The following is an 18,700-nucleotide window of genomic DNA, read 5'->3' on the forward strand; positions in this document are numbered from 1 at the left end:
CATGGCTTTATCCAGACCTTCAGGTGGAGGTGGTGAATTCTAAATTTAGAGTGGCTTCAGCAGCACGCTGTGTCTGCCTGTGCTTGCACTCTGCTTTCTGAAAAGATGATGACCAAACCAAATCCAGATTTCCTTTTAATCTGGCCTATTTTGAATCAAACTGCAAGGAAAGATACTAAAGCTGCTACTGGGAAACGTGCTGCTCCATGAATTAGTAATTGTGTTTATCTTCTGCATTGGGGATTTTTTGCCTGTGTTGCTGTTTTCTTACTGCCACTCAATGTGAGGAGCTTTTATTTGAATGAGACTATTTCAAAGCACTTTTACACTCATGTAGAGTCAGGCACTTATTTACTTTCTGACAGTTACTTACTTCCTGTAAATATTTCACAGCCACAGGACCTCCCAGATGAAAGCAGAGTTTGCTCTGTGCTCCTGCTCAGGAGTCTAATTAAAACCAGAATAAAATGGGAGGGATGGAGCTAAGTGCTAACTGCAATGGATGGATCTGGAGGGAGTTCAGCAAGGGAGCCTTTTCCTGGCACAATTATTGAAGCATAAAAGCAGGGGAAAGTGCCCAGCTCACAAGTGAAAGGCCTGAGCTGGGCGAGGAGAGGCTCTGAGAGGGGGCAGAGGCAGCAGTGCAGACCCAGGCCAGCAGGAAAAGCTGATCCTGGATGCTGATCTCACTCTCTGATTTCACACCAGAGAGCCAGCAGCAGCACAGAGCCCTGAGGGCTCCTAAAGCCCCTGGGAAGCTGCGGGCACAGCCTCACCTGGGGCTCAGACCCACCCGAGTGTCTGACAGCACTGTGCCAGGGCTGGCACTTTCTCCAGGACATCAATCACTGCAGGCAGGCTGCCCTGGCAGGGCTGTGCTCTGCTGCCTTTGTGTCTGCAGAATTCCCACAGCCAGAGCTGCAGAAACAGCCAGCCCCTCCAAAGTGATCACACAGAGTCAGGAAAAATAAAGATCCAGCACTACTGCCCCTGCTTTGGGTTTTGGGGTTTTTTTTTTAGAAATAGCTCATTTGCTCTTGGTTAAGGAAAGATTACTTACCACAGCTGTCTGCAGGGCAAGGGCAAATTGCTTCAGGTTTGGAGTGAGGATTTTTCACTTAAAAGAGTGCATTTGGAGACAAGGGAGATTATGAACAATCCTTTAACAAGATCCTCAAGCCATCAGGCTGTTTAACATTATTGATCAGTGCAGGCAGAGCACATTTTAAAAAAATCTATCAGATTAAAATGGAAATAGATTTCTGGCTCTGACTGCTCACAAGCTTCACTTGCCTTGGAGCAGAGCTCCTCTGAAGGAGGGCAGCCCCAGGTCAGAGGGGTGACAGGAACAAGCTGCCCTGCAGCCCTGCCAGCCCCCTCTGCCTGGGCACAAGCACAGCAATGCTGTGGGATGCTTCCACTCCAGCAAAAAGGGAGCTCAGTAAAAACCACGTCACCCAGAAGAGAAAAAAAGGGATCTCCACAAAAACCACGTCACCCAGAAGAGACAAAAAGGGATCTCCACAAAAACCACGTCACCCAGAAGAGACAAAAAGGGATCTCTCAATAAAAACCACATCACCCAGAAGAGACAAAAAGGGATCTCAGTAAAAACTACATCACCCAGAAGAGATCTCCCAACAGCTCACTGGCACAGCAAGCCTGCTCAATGGGAGGAAGATCACTCGGTGTTACTTTAAACCCTCTTCTTCTGAGAACATGGAGTCAGACCATCCAGGTCTGATCGATGCCACCCACCTGACAGCAAAGCTCTCACCTCCAAAGGGCCCCTGTGGGATCACCGTGCTGAGGGTTTGTTTGCAAAATAAATAAAAAGAAGCACTTTGCTTTCAAATTAGGGCCCCAGAAGTTGACAGCAATAGTAGTACACAAGAGAAATTATTTGTATTAATAGCTGTGCTTATTCTAATGATGTTGGCATTCTCTGTGAAGATTAATTGACAATAATGCTGCAAAAACTATTGCATGCGAAATATGCACCATAAACCTAAAATAATTTGACTGACCTATGTTCTAAAGTAAAATATTTACAGTAATGAGATTCTAATTATCCTTTATTATGGCAGGCCATTCTCCCCACTCCTCTTTACTGATAGGAGATGCATTGTTTCAGCATTTTAGCTCCATTTATTTTCCCACATTTGCATTTCCTTATGCACAGAAAATGAGGGGCGATCATCACCTTCTTCACTTTGCATTCAATTTACATCAACAGCACATTGCCTCATCCTAACTCATTTATCAACCACAGAAATTTGATAACAAAAGCTACTGTCAGTGATGAATAAAGATCATTTCAAACGGAGCAAGAAGAAACACGATGAATTATAGGTTTCAGGACTTTTTGTTTGCTCAAGGAAAGGAAGATAAAGGATTTTTTCCACCTAGACAAGAGGGATCTCACTGCTATTCAGCATCTCCTCTTCACCTGCTGGGTGTGTGCTGCACACAGAGGCAACCCCAAGTACCATGAGCCATAAATGTCTGTGCCTGTGCCTCACACAGGAACGTTCCTCATTTCCCAGCCTGCGTGCACGGAATTGATGGGTCACAAGCTCCAGGAGAAGCTTTACCAACCAGCCAGGGGCAGTGAGGGTGCTGCAGCCTGGGAGACAGCAGCGCGTCCAGCAGGGCACAGCCCTGTCCCTGTCCTGTCCCTGTCGTGTCTCTGTCCCTGTCCTGTCCCTGTCGTGTCTCTGTTCCTGCCCCGGTCTTGTCTCTGTCCCTGTCCTGTCCCTGCCCAGCCATGAGCACCCCAGTGCAAGAGGGTGGCTGGGGGTGCTGCAGTTTGCTGTCTGGGGTCCCCCAGAGCAGGGGGGTGACAGTCTCCCACCACAGAAGCCCAGGCTGCAATAAAAGCTGTTTGAAGGGGCTTTTCCGTGCTGCTGCTTGGCCGCAGAAATTGTCACCCACACCTGGCATCCCCTGCAGCCAGCTGCCTCTGCTGGGCACTGCAGCACCCGGGACCTTAAACCCAGGCTGCCAGGCCAGCAAACAAGCCCTGCACTTTGAACCCCCGAGCGAGCCCGGAGCGCGCTGTCAGGGGAGGCTGGCCGGGGGAGAAGATGGCAAAGGGCCCCCTCCTGCTCTCCGTGTGTCTTCTGGGAGCTTGTCTTGCTGCTGAGAACACAGGTGAGTGCATTTGGAAGCCAGCAAAGCCTTCACTTTTGGGCAGAGGGACAGTTTGTCACTTGGTGGGGTGACAGCAGAATTGTGAGAGAGCAGCTCAGAGGCACTGCTGCATTTCACAGCTCTGCAAAGCTCTGGTCCTCGCTGGGGGAATGAAATAAGAGCTCTTATGCTGATTTTATACAGCGTGTGTCACAGGGATTAATTTGCAGAATGGATTTTTTCTTGGGTTTTTGCATCTTTAAGCTTTCAGAGCTGGATTCAGCCATTTTAGAAGCACACACAGAGGGGGAAAGGGCACAGCGCCGCTGGAGGAGTGACAGTCACAGCTCTTTGTGTGCCATCACTTTGTCCTGGAGAGCAAACAAGTGCTCACATCCATAAAACACTCGCTGGATTTGCCACTGCCAGGACTGTTAAAGGCCAGCCCAGCGTGGCTTTAACAAAGACTGCAGGCTGCAGCCAAAGCTGGAGACAAGAGAGCACTTGATGGATGTGGCAATCACACACAGTAATGCAGGCTGCTGCTTGATTTATCTGCAGCAGCAACAGCTCCAGCAGAGGCTGCTTCACACCCAGTGTGAGCTCCTGTTTCCTGCAAGGCTGCCCTTGCTTCTTTCACTAAAACATTGCTGGAAACAGGTTAAAAAAAGGCTCTTTCCAAAATGTTTGCTCAGCAATGAAAAGCGAGCAGAACCTCGTATTTCTGCCACCCCCACGCAGGTGTGCCCCCTATAAAAAGCAGTGGCCAGCACAGGTGTGCCCTGCCAGCACCTGCCAGGAGGCTGTGCCACTCTCTCAGGCTGTGCTTCAGAAGCTGCTGAAAGGGGTGTGAGTGTATTCCCAGGGTGGGGATGGTTTCCAGCCCCAGAGTGCCATTCCTGTCAGCCCACAGCCTTCAGTCCCAACCCAGATTTGCTCCTAACGCAGCAGGTGGGACCCTGAGGAAGGTGGGCACAAACAGCCCGCTGAGGAGGAGGCCCAGGGGGGAGGAAGGCTGCTGTCACCCCTCCTGCCTGCGGGAATGCTGGCAGCCAGGCTGTGCCGAGGATGAGGAGCAGGGAGAGGAGGAAAGGGCCCTTGCCCCCAAGGCCAGCTCTGCAGGGACAAGTGGCCTTTCACAGCCACACAGGCAGGCAGGGCAGGGCAATTTCCATGGTCAAACCAGAGCTCACCAAGCAGCAGCAGCGTGGAAAAGGCCATTCTTCTCCCTCTCAAACAGCTTATTCCAGTCTGGGCAGCTGTGATGGGAGACTCTCACACCACCTGCTTTAGGGGATCTCAAGCATCAAACTGCTCCCAGTCACCCCCTTGCCATCTCATTTCTGTTGGCTGTTCTGGGGTTTGGCCCTGCAGATGTGACCCTCTGGGCTGGGCTGGGGCCATAGAGACAGCTCAGTGCACAGGGACAGTCCTGAGCTGTGCCTGGCCATGGGCAGTGGGGTGCACGCCTGGGCAGGGCTTGTTTGCTGCGACAGCAGAGCCCTGCCAGCCCTGGCAACCCATCCCATCCCATCCCATCCCATTATCCCATCCCATCATCCCAACCCATCCCATCCCACCCCAACCCATCCCATCCCATCATCCCATTATCCCATCCCATCCCATCCCATCCCCATCCCATCATCCCATGCCATCCCATCCCACCCCAACCCATCCCATCCCATCCCATCCCATCCCCATCCCATCATCCCATCCCATTATCCCACCCCATCCCATCCCATCCCATCCCTGGCAGTCCATCCCATCCCATCCCATCCCATCCCATCCCATCCCATCCCATCCCATCCCATCCCATCCCATCCCATCCCATCCCATCCCATCATCCCATTATCCCATCCCATCCCATCCCATGCCATCCCATCCCACCCCAACCCATCCCATCCCATCCCATCATCCCATTATCCCATCCCATCCCATCCCATCATCCCATGCCATCCCATCCCATTATTCCACCCCATCCCATCCCATCCCATCCCTGGCAGTCCATCCCATCCCATCCCATTCCATCCCATCCCATCCCAGTCCATCATCCCATTATCCCATCCCATTATCCCAACCCATCCCATCCCACCCCATCCCATTATCCCATCCCATTATCCCATCCCATTATCCCACCCCTGTTCCCCTGCAGTGTTCCTCGGCAGCAGAGAGGCCAGCGCGGTGCTGCAGCGGGCCCGGCGAGCCAACTCCAACCGGCTGGAGGAGGTGATCCCGGGCAACCTGGAGAGGGAGTGCATCGAGGAGAAGTGCAGCTACGAGGAGGCCAGGGAGGTGTTTGAGAACGAGGAGAAGACGGTGAGTGAACAGGGCAGAGCCATGCTCCCCCAGCTGGGGCAGGGGCAGGGGAGAGCAGGAGGGACCTGCAGCCAAGGCTGGCTCCTCCCTGCTCCCCCAGCTGGGGCAGGAGCAGGGGAGAGCAGGAGGGACCTGCAGGGCAAGGCTGGCTCCTCTCTGCTCCCCCGGCTGGGGCAGGAGCAGGGGAGAGCAGGAGGGACCTGCAGGGCAAGGCTGGCTCCTCTCTGCTCCCCCGGCTGGGCTGGGGCAGGAGCAGGGGAGAGCAGGAGGGATCTGCAGCCAAGGCTGGCTCCTCTCTGCTCCCCCGGCTGGGGCTGGGGCAGGGGAGAGCAGGAGGGACCTGCAGCCAAGGCTGGCTCCTCTCTGCTCCCCCAGCTGGGCTGGGGGCTGCTTTGGAGCTCTGTCACTCACCACTGGGATTATGGACTGGTGGTTTCCCTGCAAGTCGTTCCCTGCAGCTCTGGAGCCATCCAGGTGCTGCTTCAGTCAGACGCCACGCAGAAATTAGAAAACAAAGGAAACTTTTTCTCTTTTCCCTCTGCAGATGCAGTTTTGGCAAACATACGTTGGTAAGAGCCGCTTTCTTCGTGTTCTAATGCTTAATACTCCTCTCTCAGTGCACAAAGACCTGATGCTACTGTGAAAAATGGATTCAGCATCCAGGAACTGTAAGGGCAGAGCCACTCAGAGCCTTGCACTCCAGTGCTGCAGTGCCCAGCCTGGGTCTGGCCTGTTGGTACAGAAATGGCAAGCCAAAACAAAAGGATGTCTTAGCATTTTACTTGTTCAAGCAGGGTTTTCCTGAACAAATTTCAAAAACCTCACGGAACAAAACCAGTTGAGGCAGACTGCTGGATCTCATCGAGCCCAGGTCAGGCTCTGGGCTTCAGCCTCAGCTGTGCCACAGAGTGAAATACCACAGCAATAGTTAACACCCCTTCAGCAAACAGCAGATGCTCTGCTCTCAAGCAGAGATCTCCAGATAAGGCACAGCCCTGAGAAGGCACAGCGTGAATCCCTAGAAATGCCATATTAAAGTGGAGACTCAACGTGATCACAGCAAACAGCTGTTTGCAATTCACACCCTTCCACACCTACTTCTTCCCTTTCAGCCTCCATCCCCAACCACTCCTTGGTCCCTTTACAAAAAGATTTCAATGCCCACTACACCATCTGAAACTAATTTTGAGGGCATTTCAATAAATGAACTGTTTGGTAGATTGGCAGAGTGCCCAGAACATCTCACTAAAAAGCCTTAAATAATTCAGATTACTCAGTCCAGACTATAAAATAAAAACATTACATTTGCATTGTAGGAGTGTCCTCTGAAGAAACAACCGATGAAACTCGGCGCTGCATTTGCTTCCCTCCACTGTAACAAAGTGGCTGATCAAAAATAAGGAATGCCATCTATTCCTGTCACCCGGGGTGCCTGCTTTGCTGTTCCCGAGTGCAGCCACAGGGGCTCACCCTGCTCAGCCCCGAGCCCTCCCCAGGCAGCAGCAGCAGCTGCAGTGCTCACCCTGCCTGCAGACCTCCCACCAGGACTCAGACAAGCCAAACCATTTTGTTCCTGTTGGCATTTTGCATTCCAGCCCTTTCCTGCAAGCCCAAGGGCTGGCACACCTTGGCAGGACACAGACCCAGCACGGCCCTGCCCTGGCACAGACATTTCAAAGGGCATCCCCCAGCATTTACCTTCTCTGATTGGCTTCTGCAGAGCTGTGGATCCCAGCTTTGCAGTAGTGAGTGATTTCATTAAAGCCTCAGGTTCTCAGCTGGAGAGCTGTGAAAATAAAAGCCCTGGCACATGAGAGGTAACAGTAGTGCAGGAGTGAGAAAGAAAGAGCACCAGGAAGGTTCTCAGTCCTGACACACAGACAGGTCTCCACGCCCAGACCCAAAGCTGCAGAGAGCAGGGAGTGTTCAAAGAGCCCAGCTCAGGGTACCAGAGCCCTCTGGAAGCAGCACACCTTCACCCCTGTCTAACCCGGCCAAGCCATCAGCTGCTGTGAGATGGGCCAGGAGGGCATGCAGAGGGTGTGCAGAGAGGAGCAGACTGACCCAGGGGGCACAGGGCACACAGCTCAGAGCCCTGCACAGGGCACACATCTCAGAGCCCTGCGCAGGGCACACAGCTCACAGAGCCCTGCACAGGGCACACAGCTCACAGAGCCCTGCCATGCTGCCCTGGGTGCTGCACACAGCTGCCAGGACCTGGCTGCCCCAGTGCTGCCCCAGTGCTGCCCTCTCAGCTGCCAGGACCCGGCTGTGCCCACCCCAGGGGGGAGCAGAGCTGTCTCTGGCTGGGCTGGGCTGGGGGAGCCCCGTGTGTGCTAACTCTGCTGTCTTCTCTCCGAGATGGGGACCAGTGCAACCCCAACCCCTGCAAAAACGGAGCCGAGTGCAAGGACCAGATCAACTCCTACGTGTGCTGGTGCCCGGCTGGCTACGAAGGCAAGAACTGCGAGATAGGTACGTGCCAGGGCTGCCCCTGGGCCCTGCGGCACCCTCTGCGGCTGGCTGACACCACCTTGTCTCTTGGGAGGCAGGAAGGTGCAAATGCAGCCTGCTGGCACTGGGGCTGGCAGGGGGACACAGCAGTGGCTGTCTCTGGTCCTGCTGGCACTGGGGATGGCAGGGGGACACGCCTGGGGACAGCAGCGGCTCCCTGGTGCTGCCCAGCCCCCAGAGCAGCCCCAGCTCCCCCTCTGCTGAGCACCTCTCTTAGGCTGGGCTCAGTGGAGGCTCAGCTCAAGGTCTGCTGTTCAGCTGTGGCTGCCAGGGCAAATGTTGACACTTCCTCTGTGTCCCAAAAGCCTTCCTGGCACTGCTCAGCCAGGGACAAGCTGCTCTCGTGCTGAAAGCACAGCTTCCCACGGCCCCCATGGAACCCCTGGTCTCCCACTCCCCCTTCCCACGCCAGCCTGAGCAGCAGGTGCTGGGCAGGGCAGGACTACCCTGACTTCCTCTCAATGGCACTCTGCTTAATTCATAATTATAATTATCAGCAGCAACCTTGATTCTGGAGGCAAATAAAAGGCAAATATTTTCCTGATGGGTTGAGGAGTTGATGAAAACCAAACAGCTGATAATTTAAGCAAGAGGGATATTCAGCTCTTATAATATAATCAGGGGCTGTGCAACTGGCATAATGTGCTAGACTCACTGCACTAATAAAAGATTCTCTTTCTAGTTGTATTTCTGCTCTGGCAAGAGAGGAGTGTACGTTAAAAAGAGCATTTCAAAGTTGCATCAAATTTAAATAGTCTCATTGCAGATTTCTTGGGGAAGTGAGGAGCAAAAATAGAGCTGGAAGTGAGGCGTGAAGAAGAGCTCTGTAAAAATAGTAAATGATGGCATTAAAATGGCTACAGGAAGGGAGGTGTCCTTGAGGAAGTAGGAGTGGAGTTAATCTGCTGTGAAGTTATTTGAAAACTCACTGAGAATTGTAAGGGCTCTGCAGATTTGTGGCTGCCCACCTCCAAGGTGTTGGTCCCGAGGAGGGAGGGCTGGAAGGGCTGAGGCAGTGATGGGAATGCTCTGTGCCCAGGCTGGGGCTGTGCCAGCTCCCATCCTGCTGGAAGGGCTGAGGCAGTGATGGGAATGCTCTGTGCCCAACCTGGGGCTGCTCCAGCTCCCATCCTGCTGGAAGGGCTGAGGCAGTGATGGGAATGCTCTGTGCCCAGGCTGTGCCAGCTCCCATCCTGCTGGAAGGGCTGAGGCAGTGATGGGAATGCTCTGTGCCCAGGCTGTGCCAGCTCCCATCCTGCTGGAAGGGCTGAGGCAGTGATGGGAATGCTCTGTGCCCAGGCTGTGCCAGCTCCCATCCTGCTGGAAGGGCTCCTGAGGCAGTGATGGGAATGCTCTGTGCCCAGGCTGTGCCAGCTCCCATCCTGCTGGAAGGGCTGAGGCAGTGATGGGAATGCTCTGTGCCCAGGCTGTGCCAGCTCCCATCCTGCTGGAAGGGCTCCTGAGGCAGTGATGGGAATGCTCTGTGCCCAGGCTGTGCCAGCTCCCATCCTGCTGGAAGGGCTCCTGAGGCAGTGAAGGGAATGCTCTGTGCCCAGGCTGTGCCAGCTCCCATCCTGCTGGAAGGGCTGCTGCAGGCCAGGCTGGGGCAGCTGGTGGGTGCAGCAGGGGGACAGGCTTGTCCTGAAGCTCAGAGGCCAGCAGCAGTCCCAGCACACAGCCCTGCCCAGTCTGACACAGGGAGCTCTCCCCCTGCCAGCAGCACAGAACTGGGGAAATCACGTGGCTTTTGCCAAATATTTGCAGGAGCCCTGCAGGGTCAGGCTGCCAGATTTCAGCCAGCAGGCGCTTCTGGGGGCAGGAGGCTGTGCCAGGCTCTGGGGGCTCTATGAGCTCCTCCACAAGAAGTGCCCACGGCTCCTGCAGGAAGGGCAGGGTTGGGCTTGCCCTGCCTCCCCATCTCCTTGCAGCCACCATCTGCTTCCCACAGTCTGGGTCAGCCATGGGGGCTACCAGCCCAAACCCCCGAGTCTCAGCAAATCCCTGACCATCTGTGCCTCAAAAGAGCTCTCACAGTTTTTTTTAATCTCTTTCAGACTTCACCTGTGCTATTAAGAACGGAGGCTGCAAGCACTTCTGCAGTCACCAGCCCCCAAAGAAGGTTGTGTGCTCCTGTGCTCCTGGCTACAAACTGGCTGAAGATGGAAAGTCCTGCGAACCTACAGGTTAACTTTTAAACTGCTTTTAAGAGATTTGGCTTAACGTTTTCAAGGCCTTGTCCTGGATTTAGTTACATGAATTTCATAGATGCAATATCCTGTTGGAAACCTCGTTGCTGGTTTTCCTGCTCAGCAAAGGTAGAGCCCTACCCTGCACTTTCCCCAGGGGAGGTGTGGGGTGTGGCTGGAAGGGTTCAGTCTCCCTTTAAAACACCCCTTTTGTAGCCTGCTGAGTGGAGATGGAGGCTGCTTGTCCAGGAGTTTGTTCAAAGGCAAAGGCTGGTTTCAGGTGGCTGCTCAGACAGGCTCCAGCATCTCACAGCTCTGAACATGGATCAGAATTTTCTGAGTCAGAAGGGTGATGTTCAGCTGCCCCAGCACCCAGCCAGGGCTCACTCCCGTGTTCTTCCAGTACAAGCTAACAGTTACTTACCAATTCTACACTGAGGATGCTCTGAACTGTTCAGAACAGAAGATTTTGCTCACTGCAAATCCTCCTGCTGGTCTCTTTCATGGCTGGTCATGAGCCAGTGTCTTACAGCCTGAGCTGGGGGGTGCAAGAGGAGCTTTGTGCTGGTGCTGTGCTCCCAGCAGTGGGATCTGCAGAGCCCTCAGCGAGAGCTGGACTCTGGCTTAGCTGTTGTGTAGGGTGGGGTGGGAGGAAGGTGCGGTGCTGAGGCTGCAGCTTCACAAAGGGCTAAAGAACAGCAGGTTCTGCTTGTGCTGCCCAGCTTCACCCTGCCCCTGGACCATGACAGCACCCAGAACTACACTGGCACGTGCAGAGCCAACCACCACAGCACAAATTAACTGGGCATAGCATCTCAGAAGCACGTCTGGCAAAGAGACTGAGCAGATAAACGTTTTGTCCTCTGAAGTCAGTTTAACATTTCCCCATCTCATTTCTAACAGCTGACTGCAGCAGGTTTGCACACCCATCTCACACACAGGGCAGCCCTGTCAGCTGCAGCAGGGATCACTGACCTCCTGAAAGTGCTGGCTGCACTTCCCCAGTCAGTTTGGGAAGCATCCTAGGCTGGGAATCCTGTGGACAAAGGATCTCAGCAAGAGCTCAGGCTGTGTTGCCCAACATGGGGTATCACTTTCACTGGGTCAGGAAGGTTTACAGTTAGCAAGATCATCTTTCAGGTTGGGTGATTGTCCTTCCTGCAAAAGCTTTGTTTTGTTGGCTCTGAAACCTTCACTTCACAGGCTAAGCCTGCAGGTACCACTTTCCATCACTCAACACTCACTTGAGTCCTGTCCCTAAAGTGAGCTGTTTAAAAATAAAGGGTGAAGTCTCAGTAGGCCACACTCACATCTGATTTTACACTAATGTTTGTTTGCTCAGTGCTTCTGAGAGCTTTTCAGATGAAAGACAATGCCTGGTGCTATTTACTGTTTTGACTGCCACCACCAGCAGGAATTCAGCACACACTGCGTGGGAGAGGAACGGGAAGAGCTCGTCTGAAACGAGCCTACAGATGAGTTCTTCATTAACAGGGAAAAAATACAACTCTAGGAAGAGTTTATTAATGTTTTCCTCACCTCGGTGCCAAGCAGGATTATCTGTACAATTGGCAGCTGTTATTTCCTGCCCTCTCCAGCTGGCCGTTTATTGCTCTGGAAATGCCCAGCACAGGATTCCCAGGTATGCAGCACACATCCTGCCAAGAGCAGGCACAGCTGCCCCAGCCCGTCAGGCACAGGTGCTCAGCACAAGCTTTTTTCACTTCTGAAGCTGCTCAGATGTCACTTCCAAAGCCCAGAAACAATTGATGCTAGTTTTCCATATGCTGGCACTGGGCTCCAAGGCACAGACACGCGTGCCCAGGGTGCCCAAGCTCAGCCCAGAGCCTGAGCTGGTCCCAAACGGTGCTGAGGTGAGGCAGATTTCCCTGCTGCCTCCCTGTGCTGGCTGTCACTGTGCCCCAGCTGTGACTGTCCTCTCCCAGTGCCGTACCCCTGCGGGAGGATCACGGCTCCCGAGGCCAAGAGGAAGCTGACCCGCTCCATGAACACCTTTGAGCACTGGAACACGACGGCTGAGGACGCTGAGGAGGGCCAGGAGGACGGCCAGGAGAACGGCACGGCGAGCAGCACGGCAGCCCCCAGCAGGATCACCCCCGTGCTCAGGACGGGCACGCGCGTGGTGGGCGGCTCGGACAGCATGAAGGGAGAGGTGCCCTGGCAGGTACAGCTCCTCCTGCACACCTGCAGCCCCAGCAGGCCCTCCTGAGTGCACACCACCTCACTTTTAAATACCCACGGCCTGTCTCTGAGGTTACACTGGCAATAGTCTCACGCCCAACAGGAGCACAGCTTCTTTCCATACACGGTTTTATGCCACAGCAGCAAAACTTGCCTGCACGGGGCTCTGCTCTGGCAAAGAAAGCCACGAGTCAGAGTCACAGCAGCTTTACCTGGTGGGGCACAAAGGGCTGAGCTACAGCAACAGATTCCCCAGTAGTCCATGAATGTGCCAAAAGTAGGCTGAAGGAAGTTTTGCAAGGAGCAATACAAATAATTTTTTGGCTCCATCAGTTTCAGCAGCTCATAGAATCACCCAACAGTTTGGCTTGGAAGGAACCTTAAACATCACCCAGTTCCAACCCCTGCTGTGACCAGGGCCACCTTCCAGTGGCCCAGGCTGACACAAACCCCTGAGCGTGGTTTGGCCCTGCTCCCACAGGTTCTGCTGGTGAACAGCCAAGGCTTGGGCTTCTGCGGCGCTTCCATCATCAACGAGAAGTGGTTGGTGACAGCAGCACACTGCCTGAAGCCGGGCTACACCGACAACCTCACTGCCGTGGCAGGTGAGCGCCGGGCACGAGGGAGGGTGGCACGGGGGTCACAGTGACCGGACAAGGCACAGGCCACTGACCACGGTGACAGGCAGCTGCAGGGCACGGGGGCCCCAGCTGCACTCAGAGCCCTTCATCCGATCCCCGCGAGTCCCACAGCTGGCAGGAGCAGCGAGCCGGGTGTGCCCTGCTCCACAGCACGGAGCTGCTCAGCCCGGCCCTGGGCGAGCCCACCGGAGCCACAGGCTCAGCCAGGCGCCTTTAAGGCCGATGGAAGAAGCATTCCCGTCCCGATATTTCTTTGCTTCTCCACTTTCATCCCTGAATCACATTTTTTGGTCCCCAGCACTAGCAAGCATCTTTCACATAAGAAAAGCCAGCCGAAAGTCTCCCGCACGTTTGTCCTGCGATTAGGCTGCACAAACACCCCGGCAGGGAGCTGCCATCCCCTCTCTGCCCACCGAGCCCCGCTCCGAGCCCGCAGGACGCGCTCAGCTCGGGCTGGCTCCGCAGGGCACCGCGGCGCTCCGTGCCCCCGGGAGAGAGCCCGGCTGGGCCGGCAGAGAGCCCGGAGCTGCGGGACAGCGCTCTGCAAAAGCCATCTTTATCCTGCTCCGGCTGCGGGGGATGCGGCCACAGGCACCACCCGAGGCTCGGAGCCGCCCTGCCCTGCCCTGCCCTGCCCTCTCCTCTCCCACCTGCACCCGAGGCAGGGTAACAGGACAGGCTGCCGGCGATCACAGCATCCCGCAGCTGCCGTGCCAGCTGAGCCTCGGGCAGGCACTGGGCACCCGTGAGCAGCATCGCTGCCCTCCCGCTCCCCATCCTGCCCCGTGCCTCCGGGGGTTTGGAAAGGGGAAGGTGAGGTTTCTTTTCACTTATACATTATTTATTTTAGACCAAGATTTTTCGTCAGCGAGTTCAGCCCCCTTTGCTGCGAGGGTGACATCCCCTTAGCTCTCTCTGAGGGTGCTAAATCCCCAGAACAGCCACCTTGCTGTAACTCTGGCAAAAGATCTGTATCTGTGTGGCTGAGTGGACGATGCTTTACACCTGGATAGTGCCAGGGGCCTGAGAGGGAGGGAACCTGCAGCTGCCTGTGCCGAGGAGCCAGCAGGGCTCAGCCCTGGGCAGCTCCGGGCTGGCTGGAGTGGCACCGGGCTGGCAGCACCGGGGCACGGTCCCTGGGGCTGGCACGGGCTCCCAGCGCAGCGCCCTTGCTCTGTGCAGGCGAGCACGACGTGCGGAGCGATGACCACACGGAGCAGCTGCGCAAGGTGGTGCGGCTGCTGCCCCACCCCACCTACAACGCCTCCATCAACGAGTACCACAACGACATCGCGCTGCTGGAGCTGGAGCGGCCGCTCACCCTCAACAGCTACGTGACGCCCGTGTGCCTGGGCAGCCGCGAGTTCACCAACGCGCTGCTCCGGCAGGGCGTGGGCACCGTCAGCGGCTGGGGCAAGGTGCTCTTCCGCGGCCGCAAGGCCACCACCCTGCAGGTGCTCAAGGTGCCCTTCGTGGACCGGCCCACCTGCCTCAAGAGCACCTCCACCACCATCCTGCAGAACATGTTCTGCGCGGGCTTCCCCTCCGGGGGCAGGGACACCTGCGAGGGGGACAGCGGGGGGCCCCACACCACCGAGATCGAGGGCACCTGGTTCCTGACGGGCATCACCAGCTGGGGCGAGGAGTGCGCCCTGCCAGGCAAGTACGGCATCTACACCAGGGTCTCCAAGTACGTCAAGTGGATCAAGCAAACCACGCGGCTGCCCTGAGCGCTGGGCCGTGCTGCAGGAGGGACTGGGCACACGCAGAGGGACGGCAGCCCCGTGGCTGTCAGAGATCACTGCATTTCAGTAAACGTTCCTACATGAAATCACTTCTGCTCTTGGAAGGCAGAAGTTGAGAGAATGCAATGGAAATGTGGTAATAAGGAAATAAAAAGCCCTCTAATGGCCCACGGCTGCATTTCTGAATGCATTGGTGCTGCTGTGGTGGTGAAAGTCCCCAAATCTGAATGCAGGGGTTGGTGGATCAGCAGGGGAATGGCTCACACGTGCCCCAGGCCAGTGTGCCACCAGCACTGGCCACAGCTGGCACACAGCACTGTGGGCAAGGGAAGCCCTGCAGGCACTGCTGCCCCAGGAGCCCAGCAGGGAGGTGGACACACAGCAGGGCACCCACAGTGCTCCCAAACAGATCTTGTCACGTGCAGGGGACACTGGGGACATCCTGACCCTGCTGGGATGGAGGCAGGGGACACTGGGGACAGCCTGAGCTGTGCTGGGATGGAGGCAGGGGACACTGGGGACAGCCTGAGCTGTGCTGGGATGGAGGCAGGGGACACTGGGGACAGCCTGACCCTGCTGGGATGGAGGCAGGGGACACTGGGGACAGCCTGACCCTGCTGGGATGGAGGCAGGGGACACTGGGGACACCCTGAGCTGTGCTGGGATGGAGGCAGGGGACACTGGGGACAGCCTGACCCTGCTGGGATGGAGGCAGGGGACACTGGGGACACCCTGAGCTGTGCTGGGATGGAGGCAGGGGACACTGGGGACACCCTGACCCTGCTGGGATGGAGGCAGGGGACACTGGGGACAGCCTGACCCTGCTGGGATGGAGGCAGGGGACACTGGGGACAGCCTGACCCTGCTGGGATGGAGGCAGGGGACACTGGGGACAGCCTGACCCTGCTGGGATGGAGGCAGGGGACACTGGGGACAGCCTGAGCTGTGCTGGGATGGAGGCAGGGGACACTGGGGACACCCTGACCCTGCTGGGATGGAGGCAGGGGACACTGGGGACACCCTGACCCTGCTGGGATGGAGGCAGGGGACAGCAGCTGCTCGTTCAGCCTGCAGTATGAGTGCTAAGGTGCCTCTGCCACTCTCACTGCCTCTGCATCCAGCAAGAAACTAATTGGATCATCTGCCACTGCTTACCTTGAAATCAAAATGCATGTAAGAAGGTTGTAAGTTGTTACAAGGAAATTAAATAAAACCAACACTGTGAGCACTTTTTTTCCCCCTAGAATTATAGCAGATGTGTATTTGAACAGAATTGCATATTCTCAGATGGATTTATTTAACAAGTTTTTAATCTTTAAATATAGATTTAACACATTTTTACAGGTACATATACAATATAGTTCATTTAAACTTGCAGTCAGAGAAAATTCTCTACTGTAATTTATACATATACATGGAGAGCCTAGTTCAACAGCATACTCAGGGGAACATACCATGTGTGCAAAGTTTCAAATGTTAAAAACCTCAGACTGTACATTCAGATTTGCAGAACTCATCACCCTCATAAATTAATAAAAGCTTCGATTTAAAACTGTGGAAGACAAAAAAGATTAAAATCATTCAATATGCAATGTGTGCTATGTCTCAGACAAGTATTTACAGTTGTACCTCAAAATGTGTATTGTTACCACAAGAACTGTCAGCACTAAAAGAGCCCCAGCAGTAACTAAGACTTTCCCACTCATTAGTGCGTTGTGGTGGATTTGGAAGGAGAGGAGAGGAGCCCCAGTGGTGTGACAGCTCTGAACTGGAGGCACACTGGGGTGAGCTGGGCCTTGGAGCTGCTCAGCTCAGCTGGTCCCGGCTCTGGGGGGCACAGGGCTCACCCCAGCCCTGCAGGAACAGCCCCAGGCAGCAGCTCAGCTCCTGCTGCACACAACGGGCACAGAACAAACCCAGCATGTTCTGACTTGGGGCTGTGGCTAAGGACTGGCTCACAAACAAGGTCAGATCATCAAGTCCCCCTTTAGTCCCTGGTATAAACATTTCATTTGGCTGGGGCAGAGCAAACTCACTACTGCATGCACACCATTAACCCTGCTCTCCACACACTCAGGAGCTCTTTGCACACATCTGTTAAAAGTTCAAAGCACCTGTACCTACCTATGTTCTACAAAAGCAAAACTAGACAAAGAAACACAAAATTAAACCATGAGTCTTCAACATTCTGTTTCCCTTCTCAAAAATTCAATAGATACATTATTGTCAAAGATGCTGAAAAAGTCTTATCACAAGAACACCCTTAGTGCAAAATGGACATTTAGCTTGGATTTATGGCACGTGTTCCAAAAGTACATACATTAATGTAAACTTCAACACTTGCTAGATACAGGTTTCAGCCCTGGGATGCTTTGGGACCCTAAGTGATTGGTGACAACCCTGAGGTGTCAGTTTGACCTGATCCAGACCTCACTGAAGCCAGGGAGGCTGACTGCAGTGGGCTGGAGTCAGACCCTAAGTGCAAAAAGAGGATCTTTAGTGTTATTGCTTCCTCACGTGGGAGTCAGCCAGATGATGCTCTTACAGAACATTACATTCACGCAGCTGAAGCAGATATTTAAGAAAAATCCACCCATAAAATCAATTAAGCAGGACATACAGCTTCTTGGTTTGGTTTTTTTTTTCTTTTTGGTTTACCAAAACTCAACTCTTGTTTGCAACTTCAACAGTTGTCAGCTAATAAGTAGGCAAAACCTACTTCAACCTGTAGAGGAAATTTCAAGCATCTAAACGAAGTGTCAGGAAACTGTAGTGTACTTCTCTGATGAAACATGATGTATGTCATGGAAAAACAGCAGGAAAAATGAACAAAATACCATAATTTCCACAGGCGAAAAGAAACAAAGAGCAGAGAATGGCTTCCTTTATGGGCATGAGAAGCTGCTCAGGGCCCCGGGCCCACTCAGTGCAGATGAGGCTGAGGAGGTCTGTGAATGTGATGGATAGTACAGGACAACTCCAACTACTGTGCTAATTCTCTGTAACACTTAGTTGAAAGCTTCCAAAGAGCATCGAAAATAGGATGCTACTAGTTCACCCTTAACTCAAGGGGAACTGAACTTTCTCGTGTTACACAGGGCAGCATCTATAAAGCAATGGAGAATGATGTTAATATTAAAGCATCTTATTCCAAGAAACACATTGTTCCCTGTAATCACGTAACATTTGTATAACAGAGAAGAAATAAAAGCACTCCTGCATTTCTCCCTAAAAGCTGAACTCCCACTGGCTGCAGTGAGAGCCCTGACTAAGGCAGGACCACAGGGTTTGACTCATTTCCATCACCAGCACTTCATTATCCCAGCAAGGCCAGCTGAATCTCCTCTAGCTCCTTCCTTTGTCGGGCTGGAGATGCTTTCCTGGCATTACTGAATAGCTGTGCTGGCACTGCAGGGCACAGGAGAGAGCCTGCTTTGTGCTCCAAAGGCCAAAGGAAACCAGCACTGCCTCCAAGGGCCCCTGTACAGACACAGAACCCGTGGCTGCAGTGTTCCAGGGCGTGGGGGGCAGTGCAGAGAGCTGTGCTGCAGGTGGCACTGGAGCCAGGACATGGGCAAAGCTGGCACCTTTCAGCCAACATGCTACAGCAGCCTGCCAAAGCTCGAGCCACAGCACCAACACCCTGGCCAGGCACATCCAGAGGGGCCAGGGGCACAGGACAATCCCAGTGACTGTCCAAGGGGCACAGGACAATCCCAGTGCCCTGCCCAGGGGGCACAGGACAATCCCAGTGCCCTGCCCAGTAAGGACACAGGACAATCCCAGTGCCCTGCCCAGGGGACACAGGACAATCCCAGTGCCCAGCCCAGGGGGCACAGGACAATCCCAGTGCCCTGCCCAGGGGACACAGGACAATCCCAGTGCCTGTCCAGGGGGCACAGGACAATCCCAGTGCCCAGCCCAGGGGGCACAGGACAATCCCAGTGCCCTGCCCAGTAAGGAC

The 18,700-nt window shown here is 54.5% G+C and overlaps 2 protein-coding genes across 5 annotated transcripts in view; one reads left to right on the forward strand and one right to left on the reverse strand.

Moving 5' to 3' along the window:
* Positions 1 to 3,086: 3,086 nt before the first annotated feature.
* Positions 3,087 to 14,944, forward strand: F9 (coagulation factor IX). The gene is made up of 8 exons (XM_064426428.1): positions 3,087 to 3,153; positions 5,285 to 5,448; positions 5,993 to 6,017; positions 7,810 to 7,923; positions 10,017 to 10,145; positions 12,095 to 12,333; positions 12,832 to 12,955; positions 14,174 to 14,944. The coding sequence occupies exons 1-8, from the start codon at positions 3,087 to 3,089 to the stop codon at positions 14,719 to 14,721; spliced, it is 1,410 nt and encodes a 469-aa protein (XP_064282498.1). The 3' UTR covers positions 14,722 to 14,944.
* A 1,084-nt stretch (positions 14,945 to 16,028) lies between these two features.
* MCF2 (MCF.2 cell line derived transforming sequence) overlaps positions 16,029 to 18,700 on the reverse strand; it is a 52,739-nt gene continuing 50,067 nt past the window's right edge. For all 4 annotated transcript variants that reach the window (XR_010365632.1, XR_010365631.1, XM_064426434.1 and 1 more), the window contains one exon: positions 16,029 to 17,842. Coding sequence is in view for 2 of the 4 variants with exons in the window: in XM_064426434.1 (XP_064282504.1) it covers positions 17,802 to 17,842 (41 nt within the window). In the remaining 2 variants the exon portion in view is untranslated. The remainder of the gene's footprint in view (positions 17,843 to 18,700) is intronic.

The sequence above is a fragment of the Passer domesticus genome, chromosome 7 (assembly GCF_036417665.1).
Source record: "Passer domesticus isolate bPasDom1 chromosome 7, bPasDom1.hap1, whole genome shotgun sequence".
Lineage (NCBI taxonomy): Eukaryota > Metazoa > Chordata > Aves > Passeriformes > Passeridae > Passer > Passer domesticus.